Here is a 27,505-nt window from a genome sequence, read left to right as displayed (position 1 = left end):
GCTGTGAGGTTGATATTATTCTTATTGACATTTAAGTGATGTTATTCTTCTTTTTTTTTTTTTTTTTTTTGAGACGGAGTCTTGCTCTGTCGCCCGAGCTGGAGTGCAGTGGCCAGATCTCAGCTCACTGCAAGCTCCGCCTCCCGGGTTTACGCCATTCTCCTGCCTCAGCCTCCGGAGTAGCTGGGACTACAGGCGCCCGCCACCTCGCCCGGCTAGTTTTTTGTATTTTTAGTAGAGACGGGGTTTCACCGTGTTAGCCAGGATGGTCTCGATCTCCTGACCTCGTGCGATGTTATTCTTATTGACATTTAAGTGATTGTGAGTTTTCTGTCATATACAGCTGACCATAATTCTCATAATACCATGTATGAAAATTTTCTCCAACTACAGGCATGACTAGTTTTATTGAGCTTCATTTTATTGTTCTTAGACTTTTTTAAACAAATTGAAGGTTTGTGGCAACCCTGCGCAGAGCAGTCTATTGGTGCCATTTGTCCAATAGCATGTGCTCACTTCAGGCACACCTCTGTGTCACATTTTGGTAATTTTCTCAATATTTCAAATGTTTTCATTATTATTATATCTGTTTTGGTGATCTGCTATTAGTGATCTTTGATGTTACTATTGTCATTGTTTTAAGGTGTTGCAAGCTGCTCCCATATAAGATGATCAACATAATTCACCAACTGGCTATTCCCCATCTTTCTCCCTCTCCTCGTGTCTCTCTATTGCCTAAGACACAACAGTGTTGAAATTAAGTCAGTTAATAACCCTACAATGGCCTCTAAATGTTCAAGTGAAAGGAAGAATCACATCTCTCATTTTACATCAAAAGCTAGAAATAATAAAGCTTAACGAGGAAGGCATCTTGAAAGCTGAGATAGGCTGAAATCTAGGTCTCTTACACCAAACAGTTTGCCAAGTTGTGAATGTGAAAGAAAAGTTCCTGAGGAAAATTAAAAGCACTATTCCAGTCAACACGCAAATCATAAGAAAGTTAAACAGCCTTATTGCTGAGATGGAGAAAGTTTTAGTGGTCTAGATAGAAGATCAAACCAGCCACAAGATTCACTTAAGTTAGAGCCTCATCCAGAGCAAGGCCTTAACTCTCTTTCATTCTATGGAGGCTGAGAGTTAGGAAGCTGCAGAGTAAAAGTTTGAAGCTAGCAGACGTTGGTTCATGAGGTTTAAGGAAAGAAGTCTCAGTCTCATAAAAGTGGAAGATGAAGTAGCAAGTACTGATGTAGAAGCTGTAGCAGATTATCCAGAAGATCTAGCTAAGATCATTGATGAAGGTGGCTACACTAAACAACAGATTTTTCAGTGTAAATGAAACAGCCTTCTATTGAAAGAAGATGCCATCTAGGACTTTCATAGCAAAAGAGGAGAAGTCAATGCCTGGCTTCAAAACTTCAAAGGACAGATTGGCTTTTGTTAAGGGCTAATGCAGCTAGTGACTTTAAGTTGAAGCCAATGCTCTTTTACCAATCCCAAAACCCTAGGGCCCTTAAGAATTAGGCTAAATGTACTCTGCCTGTGCTCTACAAATGAAACATCAAAGCTGGATGACGGCGCATTTGTTTACAGCATGCTTTACTAAATATTTTAAACCCACCGTTGAGACCTACTGCTCAGGAAAAGATTCCTTTCAAGATGTTACTGCTCATTGGCAATGAGCCTGGTCACCCAAGATCTCTAATGGAGATGTACAAGAAGATAAATGTTTTCATACTTGTTACCACAACATCCATTCTGTAGGCCATGGATCAAGAAGTAATTTCAACTTTCAAGTCTTATTATTTAAGAAATACATTTCATAAGGCTAAAGCTGTCATAGATAGTGATTCCTCTGATGGATCTGGGCAAAGTACATTTAAAACACTCTGGAAAGGATTCACCATTCTTGGTGCCATTAAGAACACTTGTGATTCATGGGAAGTCAAAATATCAGCATTAATATGAGTTTGGCAGAAGTAGAATCTAACCCTGATGGATGACTTTGAGAGGTTCAAGACTTCAGTGGAGGAAATCACTGCAATGTGGCAAAAATAGCAAGAGAACTAGAATTAGAAGTGCTGCCTGAAGATGGGACTGAATTGCTGCAATCTCATAATGAAACTTGAATGACTGAGGAGTTGCTTTTTATGGATGAGCAAAGAATAGTTTCTTGAGAAGGAACCTACTCCTGGTAAAGATGTTGTTACCATAGTTGAAATGACAACAAAGAATTTAGAATATTACCTAAACTTAGTTGATAAAGCAGTGGAAGGAACCTGAGAGGATTAGCTCCAATTTTGAAAAGAGTTCTATTGTGGGTAAAATGTTATCAAATAGCATCTCATGCTACAGAGAAATCTGTCATCAAAGATGGGAACGAAAAGAAACACCAGTCGATGCAGTAAACTTTACTGTTGCCTTATTTTAAGAAATTGCTGCAGCCACCTCAATCTTCAACCACCACCACTATGATTAATCAGTAGCCATCAACATCAAGGCAAGATTCTCCACCAGCAAGATTACAACACACTGAAGGCTCAGATGATGGTTACCATTTTTTTAAGCAATAAAGTAGTTTTTAATTAAGGTATATACAGTGTTTTTAAAGACATAATGCTATTGCACACTTAAAAAACTATAGTATAGTATAAACATAACGTTTATATGCACTGAGAAGCTAAAAAATTTATGTGACTTACTTTATTGTGATATTCGCTTTATGGCTGTGGTCTGCAACCGAACCCACGATATGTTCGAGATATGCTTGTATGTCAGAAATGAGATGGTTATAATAGAAAGATTCCTGGAGTCAAAAAAGCCCAAGTCCAAATTCTGTTTTGGAATGTTTGATCTTCAGAAATTTTCATGGATCCATATTTTAAATAGGCAAATTTTATTTTTGAGAAAGAAATACATGCAAATAACTAAAAATACCTATTTAAACTCAAACTGTTAGATGATTTAAAAAGTAAGTCTACCTCAACTCTCCAGTCTCTGTTCCTCTAAGGCCCTCCTTTGTCACCTCTCCAAAGCAGTTTCTTGTGTGTCCCTAAAGCAGTCTCAGCATAAACAAGCGTATGTATGTTTTAATATGTTTCTATTTTCTCTAATGAGAGCACATAATGAAAACAGGCACTCCATTTTTTGTTTTTTTCACTTAATGGTATATTTTTGAGATGATTCCATGTAGGTCTATCCCATTTTTTTTTTTTTTTTTGGCATAGATTTTGTCAAGTTGTTTAGCCTCTCAGTGCCTCTGTTTCTTCTTCTGTAAAATGAGACTAACAACACTTAAATGCTATGTATGCATGTTTATGGTAACTAGCATGGACTAGCACATGGCGGTGCTCCATAACTCTCGCTCTCTCGCATTTGCTTTCTGCCTCACAGCCTAGTCTATGTCAGACACTACACACAGAGCTAGTCACTTGTCTTCAGGAAAATCACAGTAGAAGTGAGTGGATGAGTCCCCTAGGAAAATACAACACCCAACAACATGAGTACCCCAAAGAGGTGCAAAGAACATAGGAAGTACGAACCAAAGTCATGGAACAACTTGGAGTCAGGCACACTGGTATTTGAATCTCAACAGGTATGTAAGTGTGGACAAGTTAGCTCTCCTCTCTGAGTCTCAGTTTCCACATCTATAAAATGGGGGTAATAAATATTCATTTACCTGTAAGACTGTTGGAAATATCAACTAAAATGAAGCATATAAAGTACTGATCATAACATTTGCACAACAGAAATTATCAATAAACATAACTGGCAATATCCCAGTGTTTGGGCTGAGGAGATCTGGGAGGGCTTCATGAAAAAGGTGGCTTTTAAGCTCAGATCTGAAGAATGGATAAGACATGGGAAGGGCATTCCAGATGAAAGTGAGTTAGTATATTAGCAAGGACAAGGAGAAGGCAAAGTAAAGGGCAACTCTATAGAATGGCAACACACAGACTGATCTAAAGTGAAGGATTCAAGGGTGTACAGAGGAAAAAAACAGGAAAAGCAGGCTGAAGCTTCAGCAAGAGGACCTTGAGTGCTGAGCTGGAGGTTTAGATTTTATTTTCTAGGTACAAGGAGCCAGTCAAGAATTTCTGAACATAAGCACATGATATTCACAGTGTGTGTTTATGGCAAATCACTTAACTTCTTTGAAAAGAAGGTTGATAGAGTGGAGGCTGGGAGTCCAGGCAGAACAAAAGCTGATTGGGGTCAATGCTGAGGACGTGACACTGGGGGAGAAGGGGTGCCTCTGAGTCAGAGCCCGCCAGTCACACTGACGGGATAGGTGTTGCTCTTTAGACACTCTTGTGGGAGACGGGTGTGGATCTGGTGTGACATCCTTGTCCCCACCCCATCTTCATCCCATGAAGGATTTCCCAGGTGGTGTGCTCAGCTGGACTGAGGGATCCCTGGGCACACCCACCTGGCAGGGCAGCCCTGCTCCCTCCTTAGGTCTGAAGTTCACCTCAGCCCATGACTCAGTGTGAAGGCTGATGGATGGGTTCAGTGACCCCCAGGGAAAGCTGAGTCACATCCAGAAAAGCAGTGTCACTCCACCTGAGCCAGAGTGGCCTGTGTTGTGAAATCTAGCAGAAAGGTCATCGCCACAGGTTCCAAGATGCCTGGCTCAGCCACTGATTGCCAGGCCACTCACTGAACTCTATATTCAGTTTTCCCTCCATCTATAGGATGTTGTACCTCTCTGCGGTCTGGGAGGATAAAATTAGATAATAAGTCCTTGTATCAGTTTACTCAACAGATGTTGACTGGGCATCGATTCTATGCCAGTGTGCTGGGGACAGAGGAATGAATAAGACATAGGCTTAGAAGACATCCCCTTCTAGGGGATGAAGTTCTAATGGGGAAACAGATGAGTAAATAGAAGCACTAGCACAGAGCTAAACTTTCCAACGTGTAGTTGCACACTCCCTAACTCACCTAAGTCATCTCACATGGAGCAGTAACCAATTTCATTCATTTGACACACAAGGAAACTGAGGGCCAAACTGACAAAGCGATTTGCCCTTCCTGGTGTTCCATAACCCTTCAGACATAGTTTCATCACAGCCCTTAGCACTCTTTCTCTGGGGTAGAGGTTCAAATGTTTATTTCCCCCATTAAAGTTTAAATTCCCTGCAGGCAGGTCTAGCTTCTTTTAATTTTTGATCACCAGCATCTAGCCCAAGCTTGGCACACGGTTATGGAAGGTGTGGTAGGGGGAATGGAGCTAGAAGCTGTGGAGCATCAGCCACATGCTGGGCTTGGCTGGGCACTGCACATTTGCTGTTGGTTAATCTACTACAAAAACTTGGCTTGGTGGGTATTATTATCTCTGTTTTATAGGAAGTATGCCAGAGGCTGAGATGAGTGATGGGATTTGCCCAAGGTCACATTGAGCGTAATCTGAGAAGCTCCAAACTCAGAAATGGCCCAGGAGCTGGTGTGTGTGCTGAGGGTGGGGGATGAAGTGGGTGGGAGCTCAGCCGTCCAAATGCAGAGCCAGAACGAGGTTCCTGTAAAGTGTTCAGCTGGTCCCCTGGAGCATCTTTACCCACAGAGCCTGATCCTGTGCTCAGGCTTTTATTAGCATCTGTGTTCTTTCCGCCGCAGAACCCAGCTGCCCCGGCAGCCTCTTGGTGAACACTTGCTGAATAAATACTTCACCAGGAGAACAAAGACATGAAGAAATAATCACAAATGCTGAGTACTTTCTATGTGCCAAGGCACGAGGCTAAGCCGTTTATTTATGCTTTCTCTTTTCATTCTCTCAACATCACAATGAAGTAAGTACCATGAAGACCCCAGTTTTACAGGAAAAAAAATTGGAGGTTTAAAAATTTGGAGACTTCCTGAAGTCCCAAAGCTGGAAAGTGGCTTTGAAGCCAAGCTTATATAGCTCCAAAGCCTGAACTGCAAACCACTACTTGAAAATGAATGCGCGTGTGGATGAATTGCAGCTCCCAAACTCTTTGGAAGCCTCAGTCAAGACCACAGTGGCATTTGCTCCCTGGGCGGGGTGTTTTCCAGGGACTTATGGATCAGGTCTGACTCTTTCTGAAGAGCCCTCTGACTGCCAGCTCTCCCAGAGGGGTCAGAGAGCATTTCCCAGCTTCCCACTGGGTCTGCCTATCTTTGGGAGCTTTGAAGTCCTACATTTAGAGGACATGGATCAGCCCCAAACCTGAGGGCTCCCCCAAGGTAACTGCCAAGGGAATCCCTCAGGAATCCCACTTAATGCAACCAAGAGAGGCCTTTAGAAATCAGGCCAAGTAGAGGAAAGAACAATGGACAGGAAATTGGGACATGAGAGTCGTGAGTCAGCAGTGTGGTGAGACCTGCCAAGATTGCTGATGTGAACTCTGGTTGTATCACGAGGAGCATAATGTGTTGAATAACTAAGGTGATATTGCACTTCCTGTGTGGTAGAGCTGGAGCTGGAATGTGGGGTGAAGGTCTGGTTCCACATTTTCACGTAGTCATAGTCAAACCGGAACTTATTCAATAGAGCAGAACCGGAACACTGAAAGGAATGGTACTATCATATTTACCAAGGCGGAAGGACGTGTATTTCTTCTCTTGAAGACGAAAAGAAGCAAAGGTGTTGGGAGGATAAGCTTTGGGTATTTCAGAGTTTTCCCTATGAACAAGGCAGTAGATGTCTTCTGTCTGATCCTAAGGGGAAACCAGAACTCAAGTGAGGAAATAATTAGGAAGCAAGATTCAGATGCAAACTGAATCAACAATGCCTTTGTTCTGTCAAAAAGATAGCCAAAGAAGGAAATATTTGAAGAAAGAAGAAAAAAGCAAAACACTCAATGAACCTCCCCTCTCCCCTCTATGTGACCCTAAGCAAGTAATGTAATCTTCCTGAGGCTCAGTTCCTTATCTGAAAGTGGCAGGTGGTGTTACATGAGACTCTAACAATGTGCAGACTATGAACGCAGTGTGGAGAGACAGCTATGCATACGGCCCTGCGACTCTGGCGGCTGCGATTTAAACCCTAGCTTAGGGTGACCTTGGAAACTTATTTTTACTTTGCAGGGCCTCAGCTTCCTCATCTGTAAAATGGGGATAATATATGTAAAGCACTCAAAAGGGTACCTGTCACACAGTGGGCACTCAACTTTCTTGTTAGCCAGCATCATCATCATTGCCACTCTTTATATATGGAAGGGACTGTCACAGTATCTAGAGTATAATAGGTGTTCGGAGAATGTTTTCCTTTTCCCGTTCTCTTTCAGGGGACTCTTCCAGGGTGTCTCTGGGATACCAGCTTCTTCTCATCTCCAGATGTCTGGAAAATGTTTCTAAATATAACATCTTGTTGCATATATTCTAAGGCAGCTATCTGCCTCTATCTAAATACTCTTTTAGTGAAGAAAGGGGCAGAGCAAGGAGAGTCAGTTTCCTACTTGTAGAAGTTTCTCATTCTGAACAGTGTACTTTACAGATTCCAATGTGTTTCTCCCTCCATTACCTCTTTACCCCTTACCAGAGCAAGCACAGATGTGAGAACTGAGGCTCCGAGAGATTCAATGACTTACCTGGAACCATTAACACCCGAATGAGTGAGTCAGGAATTGAACCCAAGGCTTTTGGACTCTGGACACCTACCTTTACAGGAGGCACTGGTCAGACTCTTCCCCTCGCCCACACATCCTCTCATCCTGGGGTTGTGCTTAGGGAAGCATAAGAAAGGCAGTCAGCCAGGCTCCAACCTTGAAGCCAAATCTTTGCAGTAATAGACAGGACTAAGGGCTAGAGAGAGGAGCCAGGAACCGTGGATCTCTGCCGTGAATCTGAGCCCTTAGAGCTGGAGACCTCACCTGGACCAGTCTTCTGTTTTCAGTAGCTGCAGTGGGTGAGGTCCAGAACGAATGTCAAGAGCCCAGAGTCCCTACCAGCATCGCATGATAGGATTTTCTGTGATAATGTTGTATCTGTGCTGTATAATACAGTAGCCACTAGCCACATGTGGCTATTGAGCACCTGAAATGTGCTCAGTCATGGGACTGAGCCATCAGCGTCCCTGTTTTATAGCTGAGGAAACTGACGCTTGGTCAGGGAGCTTGTTGAGGTTGCAGTTAGCCAGCCGTGTCGCTGGGACGTGAAGCCATCCTGTCTGGCCCCCAAGCCATGCCCTTCACCACCACAGAAGCCTCTTGTTCCACTCCCCAGGGAGGGTCTTTGCACCCTTCTGAACCAGACAGGTGATTGGGTCATGTCTGCCTGTGCGAAAGGGTCTCCCTTCCTGCTTGGCTCCACCTGGCTCCAACTCTAGAAGGCACCTGTGTTGTTTTACTGATAACAGTGTTTGCCCTTCCAAAGCCAGAGCCATAAAAGGCAGCTTTCAAAGTCACTGCCGCAGAAATGTCAACATGAGGGGGAGGCCAGCCATGGTTTCTGAGGTCCAATGTCACCTCCAGGCTGCCACAAAGGCTGCAGCAAAGACCTTCGTGTCCTGGAATCCGGACTTACTTCTACCACAGACTTGCTGTGTTTCCTTGGACATATTTCTTACTTCCTCTGGGCCTTGTTTTTATCATTGGTGTAAGGAGAGGGTTGGATTTAAAGATGTTAAAGGGCTCTTCTATCTCTAAAATGTTTAGCCTCCTCTGCATGGGATCCTGGGGGCAACATCCAAATCTCCTGTTTAATGACTGTGAAAAACCTTATGTAGCAGCCTTCAAAACAAAATCACCCCCAAACTTTCACCTGGATTTTTTTCAAAACTGCCCACAATGTCACCATTGAAGCAGTAAAGGTATTCATTAATATCTTGTAAAAAGTGATTTTGTGATTTTTCTTAATGTATGAAAAAATGTCCCCCACCCTTGACACTGGGCCCAGAGCCCCGGAGTATAAAACCATAGTCAGACTACTAGGATTCTACAGAGCTCAGGCGTTTGGACAAATTGCCTGCACTTGAGAACACAGGGCAATTTTCTCAACTTTTAAAATGTTTTCTCCCTTCCCCCCACCTTTCTGGGGTTTTCACCCCTGCTTGTAACTCAAACCACAAATAAAGCTCTAAGCCTCTGGCTGTGAGGAACAGCGCAGTGGCTGCCAAGAACAGCATGGTTCACGTGGGCCCTTTTTCTGCTGCTCTGGAGACCAGCTCTCCACAGGACAGCAGAACATGCGTTTTTTTTCTTTCTTTACTAATCACAAAAATATTGCCTTTCAGATGGGCTGGGGAAGGGGCAGATTGGTGATGGTTGCTGGTGGACAGGGGGAGATTGGCAGCCTTAGGTGCAGCAGAAGCCAGATATGGCAGTCACAAAGATTCATATATACCTCCCAGATAATGGCTCTGATACTCCCATTTGAGGCTTTTACCCCGTAACGTGGCATATATTGGTGTTCAATACCTGTTTGTGATTGAATGAATACACTTTTACAAACATTTTTTCTTAATATGAAAATAAGCATTGCTGTTTTTCTTCTGGGACTGAGGAAACTGAGGCTCTGAGAGATTAGCCAACTCAGTCAGTCATACACACGGTTGCCTGGTAGGGCTGTTGTGTGACCCCAGGCTGGCCCCAGATTGGGCTCTTCCAACTCACACTCTTTCTGCATCTGCCTCTCAGCCATACAAGCCAAAGAAACACCATGTTCCCAGCCCACGAATGAAGCTGAGGCATGATGGACAAGGCTTGTGGAACTAGACTTTTCTTCTCCAAGTGCTCTCTCCCACAACTTCCAAAATTATCCCCATGGGGATGATGCTTACAACAGAAATGCCAGCTCCACCCTCTTTCCAGCTGCCTGCTGGACATCACTGCCTGGATTTATGCTCAGTTCTAGATACAATGCTTGGCCTAGAGTGGGTGCTTGCTGTTGAATAAATAGCCAGTGATGTCCTACAGATACTATCTGAATCTAAGTTCACCGTATCCACTGCTGAGCACCTAGTGCCTAGGCAAGGCTTGGGGGACAATTGTTCAATGAATAAATGGAAGAGTGCATTTTCCCTCCCTCCACCCCGGTGTAGTTTACTTTTTGGATTGCCTGCTTCTGCTGAGATCCTCATCTCTCTATAGTCTCTCAAGCCAAAAGCCCAGGACTTCCCCAAGACACCCCTTCTCTCCTGTGACTCTCATCAAACTGGTCATCACGTTCTTTCGATTCACCCTGTGACCTGTCTCCGAATCTGAACACATGAACTTGTTTACTTTATTGTGCAAGATTGTATTGGTTACAAGGAGCAAAAACCCGACTTGAACTTGCATAAGCCGAAAAGGAGATTTTAAATCAGAAGAATATAGGAACAATCAAAGAACTGATGGAGAAACCAAACTACCAAGGCCCAGGAAAGGCAGAGTTGCCTGGAACGGGGTGCTCTGATTCTGACAGCTCTCTTTCTCTTACACCTCCCTTTTCTGACTTCATTGATGTACTGGCCTCATTCTGTCTCAGCAGTTTCCTCAATATCACAGAGATGTGGATGCTCTACACTCCCATCTATACAGTTTTAGGGTCAGAGTAGAAAAAAACCTCTTTCTCATGTGCTCCAATGTCATAATTCCTAGGGGAGTCCAATTTACCTAGTGTGGCATGTGGGCCTGTCCCTGGACTAGCCACTGGGGCTGGCAGCAAAGAGCACCTCTGTGGGAGTTAGAAGAGGGCACTATCTCCTGAGTGTCTGCAACTCCACAGGTGCAAGCTTGCGCTGCAGAGCACAGGCTGGATTCCAGTCCCCACTTATTATCCCTGCCAGGCAAGCTTGTACTGGGTATAACCTGCACAACTGTACATGGCGGACTTGGCTGGCAGTGGATGTGGGGCTGGGCACTCTCAGTTCGAATCAGATGTCTACACCTGGCCAATTACTACTGTTGGGAAGGCAGGGTCATGCAAGTCATCTCACTTTCCATGTGGACACGTGGTCAGAGTGGAGGGAGGTTTGGGAAAAGAACATTTCTCTAAGAAAGGAAGATAGCACATTCATGGCCCTCAGCAGAATCATATAAGCTGGAACATGCTTACAACTGCTAAACCTGCTTCTCCTTTTGGTTCCCTTCATTGATATGAGGAACCATCTGCCCAGTTACTCTCTCCAAAAACCTAGGAGGTATCCTGAATTCTTTCCTCTCGCTCATAATCATCTCCTGAATATGTCTCAAATATATTCTAATCATCTCTCTGTTTCTTCTGCCATCTCCTAGGTTAAGCAACTATTAATTCTTGCTTGGCCCATTACAGAAATGGCGTCCTAACAAAAATGACCCCAAATTCATCCCATCCCTATGCACACCCCTTTGTTATATGACTTTGCTGTTCTTGCTGTCAAGAAATGCTGTCTATTGCACCACCCTTTGAATCTGTGCTTGGCCAATGAGATACTAAGAAAGACGACATAAGCCAAGGCTTGAAAAGAGCTTGTGTGCAACAGGGCTTGCCCTTTCTTGCTTTTCTTGGTAACCTGGCAACCATCTACCATGAGAAGAAGCCCAAGGTAATAAGAGATACATGCCCCAGCCATCTCCATTGCCCCATCCAGCATCCACCAAACACGTGAGCAGGTAGCTGACTGTAGAACTGCCCACTGACTCCCAGACTTGTGGCCAATAATAAGACAGTGGTTATTTTAGGCCTCTAGGTTATGGGGTGGCTGATTTTGCAGAAAGAGCTAAATGACTCACCAGTCTTCCTTTCTTCAGCCTTTTCCTTCTCCAGTGCTTCCCAGATACCACATGATCTTCCTAAACTGCAGGTCAGGTTATATTACGTTCTTTTTCCCCCACCTCTGATAGGTCAGCATTGACTAAACAGTGAGCAAATTCTGTATTTACTGTATTAATTCAACCTCTCCAGGATCTAGGGCCCAACTCTCCTTTGACTTGCCCCTGTCTTCACCCTATACCCTCTGTTCCCCAGACACACAAATTGATTTGATGTTTCCCTAACCTGGAGTCTATTGCCATGCCTGGATTAGGTGGTATATGCTGCGACCTCTTCCTAGAGCACCATTCTCTCTTTAATTTACAAGGCCCAGCTCAAATGTCCTATCTCCGATGTACTTACATTGTACCTTTCATTTTAGTTTCATTGATTTCTTATGTCTTCTTTTCTGAGTCAGCAACTTCTTGAAGGCTGGAAGTTTAGAAAGTTATTCTTTGTAGCTTTTCCTCAGAGTACCCAGTATCATGTCTAAAACATGAAGAGTGCTTAACTGGGAAGTTTCTAGCAGCCTCCCAGAGTTGGGCAAGGTGGGCATGTTCTATTGAGGCAGGAGACAAAATGGTCAAAAGTGTAGCCTCTGAGATCAACTGTGTGGGTTTGAACCCCAGACATTTTCCTTACCACCAGTGTGATCTAAGAAAGTTACCTAATAGTACCTCAGTTTGCTCATTTGTAAATTGGGAACGATAATTGAACCTCCAGTACCGGGTGATTATGAAGAGTGAGTGAACTTGTGTAGAGCTTCTGGGAAAGTGCATTCCTTTAGCTGCTGATGTTGGAGATGATGATCTGTCTCTGGACCCAGCCCCCTCCATTCCATGGGAATGGTCTCTCACCTCCTCAGAAGCTGTGTGGACAGCAAGTCATCCTTTGCCACAGGGAGTCCTCGTTATGTGTTGGCAGGAGGCAGAACAGTGTGGAGAAGGCATAGACTTTCGGCGGGAGATGTGGGCCCTGCTCTGTCAGCTGAGTGGCCTTTACCAAGCTTCTTCCTGTCTCTGAGATTTGTTTCTTCATTCATAAAATGGGTGTGACCTCACTGAGTTTTGAAGAAGTCATTAAATGGGGAATGCTGAAGGGTGTGAGTTTTGGAACGCCGTGTTCCTGGCCAAGGCCTCTTCTTGCTGGAAGTTTTCTGTGGCTCCCATCCCTGGACTGAGCTAGGCTCCCGCAACTCTCTGTGCTTCCTCAGGCTATGCACGTATTCACAGATATTTATCAAACCTACACGAGTGCCCCGCTGAGACTTCCTAAGTGAGCATCTACTATGTGCTAGGAGGAGAGCAGTGGATAAGACAAAGCTTTTCTCGTTGCTAATATTCTTATGGGAAGACGGAGTACAAGTAATTAAATAATAATGTAACTTAGGTTGGTAAGTTCCAGAGGACTGGGTCGGGGGTGGGTTTCCTGAGTGTGGTCCCTCAATCCTTGGCACATTGTGTTGTTATTACATGTTTGTATGTTGAGCTCGTCCTCTGCCACAAGCTCCTGGAGATGAGGGGTCCCATTTGATTCAGCTCTGTGGCTCAGGTAGCCAGCACAATACCTGGTTACAGTAGGAGCTCAAAGTTCATTACTCTCCCCATGATTCAAACGAATGATCACTATCACATCTGTGATTTTCTGTTCTTTTTTCTTTTCTTTTCTTTTTTTTTTTTTGAGATGGAGTCTCACTCTTTTGTCCAGGCTGGAGTGCAGTGGCACAATCTCAGCTCACTGCAAGCTCCACCTCCAGGGTTCACGCCATTCTCCTGCCTCAGCCTCCCAAGTAGCTGGGACTACAGGCACCTGCCACCACACCCGGCTAATGTTTTGTATTTTTAGTAGGGACAGGGTTTCACTGTATTAGCCAGGATAGTCTCTATCTCCTGACCTCATGATCTGCCCACCTTGGCCTCCCAAAGTGCTGGGATGGATTACAGGCATGAGCCACCGCGCCTGGCCACATCTGTGATTTTCTAATCACAATTTTTCCATCAATAAATGGTCTCTCAAAATGTACTATGTGTCAAGCCTGGCCTTGTACTATCAACGAGTGAAGACTGTGAGGTAGTGCTGTCATCAGAGAGCTCGCTGCCTGGTGGAGGAAGGAACACCACCACCTCACTGAGTAAGTTCTGTGGCAGAGGTTTGCACACAGAGCTGGGAGGAATCCGGGGGCATACTCATTGTGGTTCCTGAATCTTTCCGAGCTCTCAGAGCTGTCAGGCCTCACAAGGGAATAGGTTTGGGCTTTCCCAGACACTGAGGAAAATAGGGTGGCAGGAGTTTCCCAAATCCAGGCTGTTGATCCAACAGCAATGGCCTTGAGATGCAATGTTTCCCTATGAGCCTCCATACTGCTCTCCCAGGGTCAGATCGGCCTTCCTGGGACTCTGTCATTTCTCCACTGAAAACAGGCACCCCACAGGGTCCAACTTCCCAGCCACGATGCCAGGTCCTTCCATCCATGCCCAATCCAAACAACCCAACTTCTTCCCACCATTCACCCATAGCCAGTTGGCTCTGCCACTGACCCTGGCAGCCCTCAACCTCTCCCAACAGAATGGGGCTCATGCTAACTGATGGGCCTTCACCACTTGCTGGCTTCCATTGACTCGTTCAAGTTACTTAATGCTTATTATCTGTTGAGTGCTATTTCAGGTACTAGGGATACAGACATGAATGAATGTGATAAAGGTCCCTGCCTCATGAAGCTTACATTAGTGAGGAGAGGCAAGGAGTTAATAAGTCAAAAGTCAGAAACACATGGTGTGTCTGATGGTGCTAAGTGTTAAGAAGACAGAGCAGGGAAGGGGGACAGAGTATGCCCATGGAGTGAATTTTAAATACAGTGCTATGGATGGTCCCCCTGAGAAGATCACATTAGAGCAGAGGCATAGAGGAGGCAGGATAGCTAGTCACAAAGTAGAGTAGAGTAGAATAGAGTCACAGAGTAGAGTAGAGTAGAATAGAGTCACAGAGTAGAGTAGAGTTACGGAGGCATAGAGGAGGCAGGACAGCTAGTCACAACTGGGAGTAGAGTGTCCAAGGCAGAGGGAAGAGCAGATGGCCTTTGAAGATCAAATTTTCTCTATATTTCCCTTCCTCCTCCCTTTCTTTTCTTCCTTTTTGTCTGCATGTATTTATTTCAAAAAATATTTCTAGGAATATGCCAGGTGCCATGCACTGCATTAAGTCTTTCATGTAAAAAGAGGGCCCCCTTCTTTCAAGATGCACACACTCTATTGACAGAGGAGGACAAGATAAACCAAAAGTTACAGTGGGGATTTAAGAGGATTCTGCCAGAGAAGGTGTCATCATTCATGCTGGGAAGCCCTTGGACAGTTTGGTGGTGCCCTTGGGCCTCTTCTCAGAATAACATTTAAAAATGCATAAAATTAAGAACATACAATGACAAAGAAAGCAATTATTTTTCAAAAGTTAACAAAATACAGAAAAAAATAAATTGGTAATAATGTATGTGGTTTCATATTTGTACACTGAGTAACCAGATCTACATAGGCCTACTATTTTATTTTCAAAATATTGATAATCATAGATAAAATTTTTAGATAACCTGTAACAACTGTAAAGTGATATGAAAATAACTATGATTTCCATTAGTAATAAATTACAGGAACTATTGATATCACTGTGATTTGAGCCTACATTTGTAATTGAAGGAAATGTTAAATTAATTTTAGGTACAAGTTAATGAACATTTCTTCCCCCATACAAATGCACAAAGCTCGTGAATTCTAGCCCTACGAACCTCGATGCTAAAGATATATGTGCTCTCAGGCTCTGAGAGCACAGAGGAGGGGTCAGAAAAACCTTTCTAGAAGAGGTGCTTCCTTAGCTGGGTTCTGAAGAAGGAGTAGGAGTTAGCCAGAAAGATGGGGTGGAGGGAATTCCAGGTAAAAGGAAGAGCAACAGACAGCGTTAAACTGTATGCCTCGTTTGGGGGAACTGATAGTTAGTGTGGCAATAACTCAGGGTTTGTGTAGGTTTTGTTGGGAAATTAGGCAGGAATGGAAGACAATGGGATCAGATTATGGAGGCTCTGAGTCCTAAGCCACAGAATTGGTCCCAGAGGTGATGGGGTGTCCTTGAAGGACTTAAGCAGAAAAGGAACAGTCAGAAGATTATTTTGGCAACATGAGGTGAATGGATTGGAAGGTGGGAGAAACTAGAGGCAAGGAGATTGGTTAGAAAACTGTCCTAATTAGTCTAGACCAGAAGAGCTATGTGTCCCAGACAATGGCCATCGGGGTAGAGAAGAGGAAATGGATACTAGAGATGTACAAGATGGTAGAATCTGCACGGAACTTGGCAGTTGATGGGGTTGGGACAGTTGTGGGGAAGAAATGATCAAAGCAAAAATGCGACTGATTAACAGGGAAGCTGTGTTCAGGCAAGTAGTGGCCATGAACTGCAATCCTGTCCTGCTCATTCACACCTCTGCGCCTTTGCAAAGCTCCAACTTTCTTCCTGGGATTCTCTCTCCTCCCCTGTTGCTTCTTCTTTCCTAACTCCCAGGTCACCTCACCAACTTCTGTCTTCCTGGGAGGCTTTCTGGAGGTGGCAGGTCATCTCGAAGCCGCAGCCTAAATATAAGCCCTTGTCTGACTATGTGTAGACACCCGAGATTCCCGCCTTGAGCAGAGGCGCCCTGGCCCCCTTTGCATCCTTGATATCAGGCTTGTTCTCTTAGAGAACCAAAGCGGAATCAGCCTGGCAGCTGGCAAGTCATGGAGCACTGCCTGTCCATCTGCGAGCTAACAACAGTCGTGCTGGAAGTCAACAAGGGAAATGGAAAGGGAGAGACCCAGCCTCCACAGGGGCTCACGCCCTGGGACCTGTGCCAGTGTGAACAAGGTTTTCCGGGTGAGGATTTCCCCTCGTAGAATGGGAATAGCAGCTGAAGGCGAGCAGAAAGAGAACTGCTTGTGCTTTCCTTGTAACATTGTCTTATTTATTAAAGCTTTGTAACCACCCTTTGGTGGTTGTGTGTGTGTGTTTGTGTGTGTTCTCATGCACACACACACATACACACACACACACACACCTTCTTTCTGATTACAGATAAAGAAAATATATCTAGAGTGGCTAAAGGACTTATCTAAGGTCACCCAGGCAGCAAGGCACAGAAAGTGAGTATAGAAGTATAGGCTTGGGAATGAACACATGCCTCTTACGACCCTTAAGATTTGTAAAGTCAGCGGTGGCTTAGAAGAAAAAGATTTGGAATTGAAGAGGCTCGATGGGATCAGAAGAATTGTCACTGCTTTCCTCCAGGTCTTCCTGCTGCTTTTCTCTCCATTCTCTAGCCCAGCCTCCATGTCTTCCTAGAGGCAGTTCCTGCTGCAGAATGAGAGGGGCAATGGCTTCCAGTGGTGGCTGCTGGCATGATTTGGCCCATGCTGGGTCTCTAGCCTCCTCTCCTGACATCCTTCCTTGCCAGTACTCCACACTCAAGCCACCTATGTTAGCTGGCTGGCCCTGTTACTCATTTGACCACTTGTGCCACTAAATGTGCTGCTTTCTAGCCGGGGGCAGTGGCTTACACCTGTAATCCCAGCACTTTGGGAGGCCGAGGTGGGTGGATCACCTGTGGTCAGGAGTTCGAGACCAACCTGGCCAACATGGTGAAACCGTGTTTCTACTAAAAATATAAAAAATAGCTGGGTGTGGTGGCAGACAGCTGTAATCCCAGCTATTCGGGAGGCTGAGGCAGGAGAATCACTTGAACCTGGGAGGTAAAGGTTGCAGTGAGCCGAGATCACGCCACTGTGCTCCAGCCTGGGCAACAGAGTGAAACTCCGTCTCAAAAAAGGAACAACGGGCCGGGCGCGGTGGCTCACGCGTAATCCCAGCACTTTGGGAGGCCGAGGCGGGTGGATCACGAGGTCAGGAGATCGAGACCATCCTGGCTAAAACAGTGAAACCCCGTCTCTACTAAAAATACAAAAAAAAAAAAAAAAAAAAAAAATTAGCCAGGCGTGGTGGCGGGCGCCTGTAGTCCCAGCTACTTGGGAGGCTGAGGCAGGAGAATGGCGTGAACCTGGGAGGCAGATCTTACAGTGAGCCGAGATAGTGCCACTGCACTCCAGCCTGGGTGACAGAGCGAGACTCCGTCTCAAAAACAAAAACAAAAACAAAAAAACAACAACAGCAACAAAAGAAAGAAAGAAAGAAAAAAAAAGTGCTGCCCTGGTGGGCAGGAGATAGAGAGTAACAGGAGGCATCTCTTTTCTAAAACATATTCTCTCACACCTGTAATCCCAGTGCTTTGGGAGGTCTAGGCAGGCAGATCATAAGGTCAGGAGTTCAAGACCAGCCTGGCCAACATAGTGAAACCCCATCTCTACTAAAAATACAAAAAATTAGCCTGGCGTGGTGGTGGGTGCCTGTAATTCCAGCTACTTGGGAGGCTGAGACAGAGGAATTGCTTGAACCCGGGAGGTGGAGGTTGCAGTGAGCTGAGATGGTGCCACTGCACTCCAGCCTGGGCAATAAGAGTAAAACTTCGTCTCAAAAAGAAAAAAAACAAAAAACAAAAAAACATTCTCCCAAAGTGGCACCTGCTAGTTAAAGTTAAGGTAATCTGTTGTTACAATAGTTGTTGAAGACGCAGCAAAATGATTCTAGAAACAGTGCGCATGCAAGACCCTGAGACAGTAAAGAAGGTGGCCAGAAGTGACACTTTTTTAATATGCAACCCAACCAACAAAGTGTGCTTGCCTGGCCCAGGCCAGCAGGCTAACTAGCTCTATGCAAGCCCCTGGCTATGCCCTTTAGGTTCTGGCCCAGTGCCTGGCACATATACCAGAGGCCACCAGAACACCTTTGTGGAAGGACTGACAGGGGAGGCATGAAGCCATGGAGAGGAGCCAATCCCTCTCCCTTCGGCTGGGACTCTCCCCTTAGGAATATAAGCAGGCCGTCACTTGGGTCAAAAGCACAGCTATAGGGAAGAAGAGGAGGAAAGAAATGTGGATGAGGAAGAGGAGGAGAAGGAGGAGTGAAGGAGGAGGAAGGAAAAAGGACTGGGAAGGGAAGAGGGAAATCGGAGGAGCAGATGGAGGAGGCAGTGAAGAGGAGAATACCTGGTGAGAGTTTATCCACCTCAAATAACACTCTTGCAATATCTTGCAGCTGCTAGAGAAGTCCAGTCTGCCCACAGGGCAGAGGAAGGAGGATACTTCCTCTGAGGAGGCTGGAGGCCTTGTAATCTCTATACTCACATCCGGGGAAGCTTGGGCAGGGTGGGGCTGCCTGGGTCCAGCTTCCTACCCAACCCTGCAAGCTTGGGGTCGGACCTTGGGAAGCCTGGCTTACCTGGGCCAGGTCCAGCTGCACTGGGTCTGGATGTCGTGTTTCAGGAGCCAATGGGCTTGGGGTGAAGATGGACAGCCTTTTCTAGAAGATACAGACTGTGACTCAGAGAAAGGCTTTCCAGTGTCTTCTGTGAGACTCCTGAATCATAAAGGGATGGGCACAGGGCTAGGGGAGAAGGAATAAATACTTAATTATAAAAAGTGCATAGTTACAGAGAGCTTTTGTATAGTCTTAGAAGTGAAAGAACTCTGAGCTACAAGAATAAAGAAAAGCATCTTTTGCTGGGTGCTTACTTTGTGCTAGACACTGTGAAGTGCTAAAGATAAGGAAAGTATCCTTCATGGCCATGTGTATTGCCTGCCCACCATGTGCCAGGGGCTTAACACCACCACCCTATTGAAGATCTACTACCAGCCCCATGAGGCAGGCCTAAGTACTCTCATTTCATCATTGAGGAGCCTGAGACGTTCAGTCATTGATTAGACAGCCCTTACCACTCAAGCCCTCCTCGGTTTACAGCAGCAGAAAGAGAGGCTCTGAAGGGTAACTGACTTGTCACAATTGCGAGCAACTGGCCTGTGGTAAGAGTTGGAGGCAGAATTGAGCTCCTGGCCCAGGCCTGTGGCCTCTTCATTCCCCCAAGCCACCCTCTCCAGTTATCGGGGCTTCACTTTCAGGAGGTCCCGGACAATGAGGTTCCACAGCTTCTTCACAGGAGAAACACCCGTTTGCAGGATTTTCAGTTGATTGCCAGTTGCCAGGGCCATCTCTCAACTGACTGCAGCTTCTTATTTTTTCCCCAGTACCTGGTCACACCTGGCCTTCTCCAAGAGGTTTCCAGTGCCCTGGGCTACAGTTTTGTTCAGTTGTGCTCTCAGGGTGGTAATGACAGCACACCCACATGCTGATAGAGCCCACGTGCTGATAGAGACGATAAGAAAGGAACAGCTGGGAGGGAGGGAGGAAGGGAGGGCCAGCAGGAGCCTGGGCCAGCGGGTGGGGCTGGCGGCCAGTGTTTCCCTGTAGGGCGAGGGCACGCTCAAGGGATTGGCTTCCTTGTAAACAGTGTGCAGCCAGCTCTAAAAATACCCTTGCCCTAGACAGGGCACACGGAGCTCCTCTGGTCTCCCCCAGAGCCTTACCAGGGGCCTCACCTTTTTCCTAAAAGGTCAAGGGGATGGGAAGAAAGCCGCCTGGTGGAGGGCTGGATTTCCTTAGCAAGGAAAGTATAACCGTATTTCCTTCCTCTGCAAAACAGAAAGGAGGATGCTCCATGGGTTTCAGCAACAATAACAAAAGGCCAAAAAACAAACCAAAACAAAACAACAAACAACAACAAGAAAAACTTCCCTGGACCCTTGTTCTCTTTTCTGTAATCTGAGACCTGGGTTGAGCTCAGGTCCGAGGACAGGTCCTGATTCACAGCCTTGGATCAGGGAGCCATGAGAAGATGCTGGGTTGTAATTTTCAGCTGTTCTCCTCATTAGGCATGTGATCTATGACTCAATTGCTTGATGCCTTGGTTTCCACAATTGTGAAAGGGGACAACAGTGTTTAATTCACTTGGGTATGGAGAGGCTTAAATGAGATGCTATCTATAAGGCTCTTAGCACAGTGCCTGACACATGACAAACATCCAAGAAATGCTTATTATTATGGTATATGGGAGGATAAAACTATTTCCTGAATACTGACAGAAGACTTGGTTTAATAAGAAATGTGGTAGGTAGGGAAAGAGAGAAGTGTGGATAAGAAAAGACTAAAAGTGTCTGAATCATGAAAGCTCAAATCTGTTATTTGACAGATGGGGACACTGAGGCCCATGGAGCAAAAAGGAGTTGCTGGGGCTAGACAATGTGTTGGCCACTGCTTACAGGTTCAATATAAAGTAACAGTGTGATGAGAGCATGAAAAGTCCTGTGGGACTCTAAGCCTGCTTCACTAGGAGTTAGGAGAATGAGGCCTTTTGTTCATGCAGCACTTTAAAGTTTGGAAAGCCCTTTTCCAGGGTAAGACAGACCTTAGCAGATCACTGCCAGAGGGCTGAGCTTCATGATGAGGGACTCTTGAGGGAGGATGTATGAGGACACAGCCAAGCAGAACTCATCCTCGGGATTGGTGGCTGCCTGTGAGGCCATGTATTCATGCCTTAAACACAAAGACTTTGGAAGAGAGGCACAGGTAAGAAGAGCTTAGCACCACCTGAAGAAGAATCTTCTAACCTTGTACTATCTGTTTTGCTAGACACTAGCCAAATGCGGCTACTAAGCACTGAGACTTAATTTAAAAAGAAAGTATAATATCAAATTAATATTCTTTTGAGGACTGGTTAAAATGGTAATTTTAGGTCTACTGGGCTGATTAGTATACATGATTAAAATTAATTTTGTTTCTTTTTTCTTTTATTCTGTAGGTCCTAGAAAATTTAGAATCACACATATGGCTTTCAGTATTCTTCTCCTGGGCAGTGCTATTCTAACAGCTATATTTGTGCAACAACGGAGTAAGCTGTCTCACTAGGTAGTGAGCCTTTCATCACTGCAGGTGTTTAAAAAAGCATCGTTAGTGAAATTCTGATAGCTAGATGGATAAACTCTGCAATCCCTCCAACTCTGATTCAGCCACGATTCCCAGACAGTGCTCTGAGGAGCACCTGTTCTTTGGAATATGAATAGGTTTGCAGAGGTAAAAAGTTGATGATAAATTTAATATGAGAAAGTTTTGGTTAAATGAAGGAGTTAAATCCCTTTACTCCAAGGTTTTTCAGAACCTTCTAAGACATGAAAATGAAATTGTGGTTCTTCATGACAGGGGTATGCTGTATGCAGCATTCCCCATATGAAGTTGGTCACAGAACCTTCTTTCCACAGAGTATGAGCAAGAAATAATTTACTATTATTAGTAGTAGTAGTAGTAGTAGTATTTTATTTATATATATATACTTTTTGAGATAGAGTCTCGCTTTGTTAGCAGGCTGGAGTGCAGTGGTGCCATTTCAACTCACTGCAACCTCCGCCTCCCAGGTTCAAGCAATTCTCATGTCTCAGCCTCCCAAGTAGCTGGGAGTACAGGCCAGCGCCACCACGCCCTGCTAATTTTTGTATTTTTAGTAGAGATGAGGTTTCACCATGTTGGCCAGGCTGGTCTCAAACTCCTGACCTCAGTTGATCTACCCACCTCCGCCTCCCAAAGTGCTGGGATTACAGATGTGAGCCACCCCGCCCCCAGCCAAATAGGTTATTATTAAGCTAATTCCTTGAGAATTGCTGTCCTTAAGTTCTTTAAAAAAAAAAAAAAAAAATGTGGATTCTGTGCCAGACAGCGCTAAGTTCATAATTTGACTGTTTCCTAGGTGACCTTGGACATGTTACTTCACCTTCATCAACTGTAAAATGAGTGGAAGAATATTCACTTCTCAGGATAGCTTTGAAGGTTACATTTATAAAAGCATATGGAGAATGTAGTGTTGTGTCGAACACACAGTAGGTATTCAGTTAATGGTTCTAATTAAGTAAAGCCTGGAGAGGGAAAGCAGCTTTGGCAAGCTCACACAGGAAATTAGTGACTGTGCTAGGCCTTGACTCTCCATCTCCGGGCTCTTCCAGTTCACCACACTTCTCTTTATTAAGCAATACCATATAAGAAACGTAGTCCATCAGAGGAGATAGGGAGCCTCCCCAAGTTTGGTGTGATTTTATAGGTCAAGTTGACTTTAAATATGAGACAAATATTTCCTTCTCTCCTTCTCCCCCTTCTCCTCAGTTCTAGCCAGAGGAAGCTGCAGCCAGGCCTGGCAGTCTCCCCTGCTCCCTTCCACCGGCTTCATTCCTGTTCCTGCTGGTCCTGGGAGCCCCCAGCAGATGGACTGCCCTTATCAGCCGGCTCCTGGCCAAAGGAGGAATCCTCCGGTCATGTGTGGCTCTCTGGAGGGAGAGAGACCTCCTAAATAAACACAGCCCACACAGAGGAAGGGGGGAGGGTCAAGGGGAAAGAAACCTTGACATTTTGGTGACTGGGTCAGGATTAAAGTCCACCAGGCATAGTCCTTGTTGGCTATTTCTACAAGGAATCTCAAGTCCACATGGCTTCCCTGGATGACAAGGCTGTCTTTGACTAGCCCTGGGATCTGGGGCATTCCCAGCGTGCTGCTGGCTTGATCCAGGCCTAATCCTTTGCCCAGGACTGACCTTTCACAGTTTACAGAGCACTTTATCTCCTGGCTCAGTGGAGTCTCACAGAACCCTCCAGAGAGAAGGGAGTTTATCATCACCCTCAATGTACAGATGAGGAAGCTGAGGCTGCGACTGTAACTGACTGACTGCTGGCTACACAGCTACACGTGACTGAGTCCAACCTGAAAGCCACATATATTCTCCTACCAAATCCAGAGCTGCCCATCACACCACTTCCTCCTCCTCCATGGGTCTTGCGTTGTGCCCATCACTGAGCTCCATGCCCTGGGCGAGCCATCATTCCTGCCTGGCGAAGTCCACAATCCAATGAAGAGGGAAGGTTGAAGGGATGAATCTCAACAGAATTGTGCACAGTGAAAGAAGCCAATCAAAGAAGAGTACATATTGTATAATTCCATTTATAGAAAACTCCAGAAAATGCAAGCTGATCTACAGTGACAGAAAGCAGATCCACGGTTGTTTGGGGAAGTGAGGTAGAAGGAAAGGATTCAAAGAAGCACAAGGAAACTTTTAGGGTGGTAGACATTCTTACTATCGGTGCTGAGAGTTTCTCACGTCTGCACGTATCTAATTGTACACTTTAAATACACACAGTTTATTGTATGTCAATTATATCTCCATAAAGCTATTTAAAAAGAGGAACATACGTGGGGAAAAGAATGAAGGAAGTTGGCTGGCATATAATTAAATAAGTCTGTGAGCAGTCTTAAAATGGAGACACAAAGTACCACGGGCACGTAAGAGAAGAAGGTAGAGATTCGTTCCCAAACGGAAGAGAACAGGAAGGAGTTCTTAGAACAGGGTTTCAACAAGCCTCAAGGTATTGATAAGCAAGGTTCAGGTTAAGAAAGATTCAGATGGAAGATGCAGATAGAGTTTATTTGGGAAATGGAGAGTGGAGTATTATATACACGCACAATTCCCCTTTTTACCCAAGTTTTAAAGCACTGAAATTAAAACTAACAGCTGTGATCCTCTCTTTTTCTTCAGAAATTCAGACACACGCCCTACTTGGCAGGCAGCTGGTTTTGCTAACAAGATTCCTGCCCTTCTCCCTCCCTTTCTGTGCATCTCATCCCTTTGGTCCCGCTGAGGCCGCTACCCTCTCGGACTTTCTCTTTGAACTGAACTGCCAAATACTTGCTGGCTGAGCCATGGACACCCCCGGCTTCCAGGGTCCTGGGTACCCACATTTCAGCCTCTTCCAAACTCCACAGTAAGAAGGAAGTTTGGGGAGATCCAGGTGGGCATGTGATGGGAAACTAGATCCAACATAGAAAGATCTTTCCCTTTTTCTTCCATACTTTTTGGCTTAGTAATTGACATGTGACCATTGGAGAATTTTGAATAGTTAATTAGAATATATTGTGATAGAGTAGAAGGAAATTCAAGAATTGTTATAATGTCGTACACTGATTAACTGGCTAATTTGCTGCAAAACCAATTCTGATCACTGCTGTTATGGTTTGTAAAACATTATTTTGGGTTTGGATGATCCTGTTATTCATACCTTTATATAAAGGAATATTCCAATGACATATGAAATCCACATATAAAATTGTGGGATAGCTCTTGCTTTCAATTTTTTGACATGTTTGTTGATTTTAAACTGCCTCCTTTCAAAAGTTTCCTTATTAATTAAATAAACCACTCAGCCACATTCCCCTCATCTAACTCAGTACCCAAGTGTAAACTCAATTCTGGAGTTGCCTTTCCAACCTTGGCTTAAGGGACATTAGTCACTAGGAACAAAACATGGCATTTAAACAGCTGGTTTGGGTATTCAGAGTCCAAACCGCACAGGTCTGGAGAAGATGGGGGTTCAGGGAAGGAAACCAATATTTACTTACTGAATACCTACTCTGAGCCAGGCACTGGGGACTTCACAGAGAGTATCTCTTTTAATTTTCTGAACAGCTCATTAATGTGCTCTGCCTCCTCTAGACATAGCAAGGTTAAGAATTATTTGTCAAAGATCACACAGCTCATAAGTGGTGGAGCTGGGACTTGAACCCATACAATCTGACTCTAGAGCTTATATTCTTGAATACTTCCCTATGTGTACTTTGTTGAACCCTCCCAACGCCAAGATGTAGGAGCCATTATTACCAAATCTGTTTTCCAGATGGGAAACCAGAGGCTCAGACGAGTAATTTTCCCAACATAAATTAAACAGAGACCCTGGATTTAAGCTCTGTGATCCTGGGCAAGTCACTTCTCTCGTCTATCCATCATCGTCCATCTATTCATTAATTCACCAGATCATGTCAACTGCTTACTCCGGGGACTGTCTTGTCCCTAAAGATGAAAAGATATATAAAATCTGGCCCTTGCTTTTTAAGAATTCATAATCCAGTGAAGAGGGCAAACACCTACACAACAATAAGATGAATGACTGCAATATGACAGGTGCTGTAAGAGGTGTCTAAAAGGAGCCACAAGAACATAGAGGAAAAGCATCAAATTACTTGATGAAGTAAAGCAAGGAGGCCTCTGGAAAGGAAGGGACATTGGGCTAATATGCCCTCCAAGCAGAGAAAGGGGGAAAGGGGTTACTCCAGGGAGAGAGAGCATCAAAGGTGAAAAAAAAAAAAAAAAGATACAGTTTAACAGGTCACATATGGAGTGCCTACCACCTGTTTTAAGTGCCATCTCTCTAATTCCCATGTCAATTCTGTGAAGTAGTTATTATTCAGACCACTTTATAGAAGAGGAAACATAGGCGCATAGAGAACAGGCACCTTGCCTATGTTCATACAGCTAGTAAGGAATAGAGCTAGAATTCAGCCCTGGGCAGCCTGGCTTCAGAGCTCATACTCTAGCCACTCTACTCGGAGTGTTTGGGGGCAGCTGCTAGTAGTTCCTCACAGGTGAGGCAGGCAGTGTGACTGGTCACATAGGCAGGAATCCAGCCTATGGGGTCTTCCTGTATGCCAGCTTTAGGCTACTTTCTTCATGAGGCCTTTCATGTTCTCCATCTAGGACCTGGACCTTTTGGGGTCCGTGAAAATAATAATACTGTGGTATATGCATGTGTGCTTGAGTGCTGAGGGTTACACCCACCTTTCTCAGGGGAGTTATACAGTTCCTTTTTGTTTTTTGAGACAGAGTCTTACTTTGTCGCCCAGGCTGGAGTGCAGTGGCATGATCTCAGCTCACTGCAACCTGTGCTCCCGGGTCCAAGTGATTCTTGTGCCTCAGTCACCTGAGTAGCTGAGATTACAGGTGTGCACCACCACGCTCAGCTAATTTTTGTATTTTTAGTAGAGATGGGCTTTCACCATGTTAGTCAGGCTAGTCTTGAATTCATGGACTTAAACAATCTGCCTGCCTTGGCCTCCCAAAGTGTTGGGATTATGGATGTGAGCCACCGTGCTGGGCTTTTATTTGCTTTTGCTTTTGACATACCCATATCTGCTCATTGTAAGACCATTGGGTGTCTTTGGCTCAGCTGGATTCTCTTGGCTTCAGTGTATTTGAATTCTTGTTCATTTTCTTCTTTCCCTCCTCAGACTGGCAAGTCCAGGAGGACGGGGCCCTTGTCCATCTTCTTCTCCACCAGACCACCAGTGTCCAGCACAGTGCTTGGCACACAGTGGGTACTCAATAGTTGTTTAATGAACTCTGGGGCTTTGATTAATAATTTATTTAGAGAGTAAATTAAGTGTGAGTTAAATCTGGTTTGGTCAACAACATACTTTACACTGTGCAGTCCGTGGGGCAGGAGGGAATCACAGAAGGATCTTCGAAGATGAAAAGTGCAGGGAGTATTGGCCTAGATCAGTGGTTTACACGTGAAGCTATATTTGCAGATGAGCTTGCCTTCCGGGATTTCGATCCCTGGTCTGAGGTGCTGTTTGAGTTTCCCAGGTGATTCTGAAGGTGATTTGAGGGATGCCAAATTTGGGTCCCTTCCTCTTCTAACTTATTTCTTTTTGTCCCCCCAACTCATTCAACTTGTGCCTGAACAGTCTCAGCAACGGAAGCTCATTATTTCACAAGATGGGCTGCCCAGCCCAGGGTAACAACAACGACAGCAATCACAATGATACCATATAGGGACCATACATCGAGCATTTATTAGGTGCCAGGTACTGTACATACATGCTGCTCACTCCAAAGGCGAGATGGGTAGTACTTGTCTGCATTTGACAGCTAAAGAAATTGCAACTCTGACGTTGGTGGCGTTCGGAGTCGCAGCGGCGGCGGGGCAGGGCCGGGATCCAGGCCACGTCCCGCCCGCCGCCCGGCTTCCCGCCCACGGGCCTCGGCAGTGCCCGCGGGAGGAGCGGGTGGAGGGA

At 45.1% G+C, this 27,505-nt stretch overlaps 1 protein-coding gene across 2 annotated transcripts in view; it reads left to right on the top strand.

Moving 5' to 3' along the window:
- The window catches only part of LOC111522630, a 116,322-nt gene extending 92,875 nt beyond the window's left edge, over positions 1–23,447 (top strand). Inside the window, exons 2-4 of one of the 2 annotated variants that reach the window (XR_002725297.1) lie at positions 16,385–16,557; positions 19,426–19,554; positions 22,774–23,447. Coding sequence is in view for 1 of the 2 variants with exons in the window: in XM_023186759.1 (XP_023042527.1) it covers positions 16,422–16,557; positions 22,774–22,961 (324 nt within the window). In the remaining variant the exon portion in view is untranslated. The remainder of the gene's footprint in view (positions 1–16,384; positions 16,558–19,425; positions 19,555–22,773) is intronic. The other variant, XM_023186759.1, reaches the window with a different exon arrangement.
- Positions 23,448–27,505: the final 4,058 nt, after the last annotated feature.

The sequence above is a fragment of the Piliocolobus tephrosceles genome, chromosome 1 (assembly GCF_002776525.5).
Source record: "Piliocolobus tephrosceles isolate RC106 chromosome 1, ASM277652v3, whole genome shotgun sequence".
Taxonomy (NCBI): Eukaryota; Metazoa; Chordata; class Mammalia; order Primates; family Cercopithecidae; genus Piliocolobus; species Piliocolobus tephrosceles.
The sequence above is the reverse complement of the archived record's forward strand: the minus strand, read 5'-3'. Positions and strand labels throughout refer to the sequence as shown.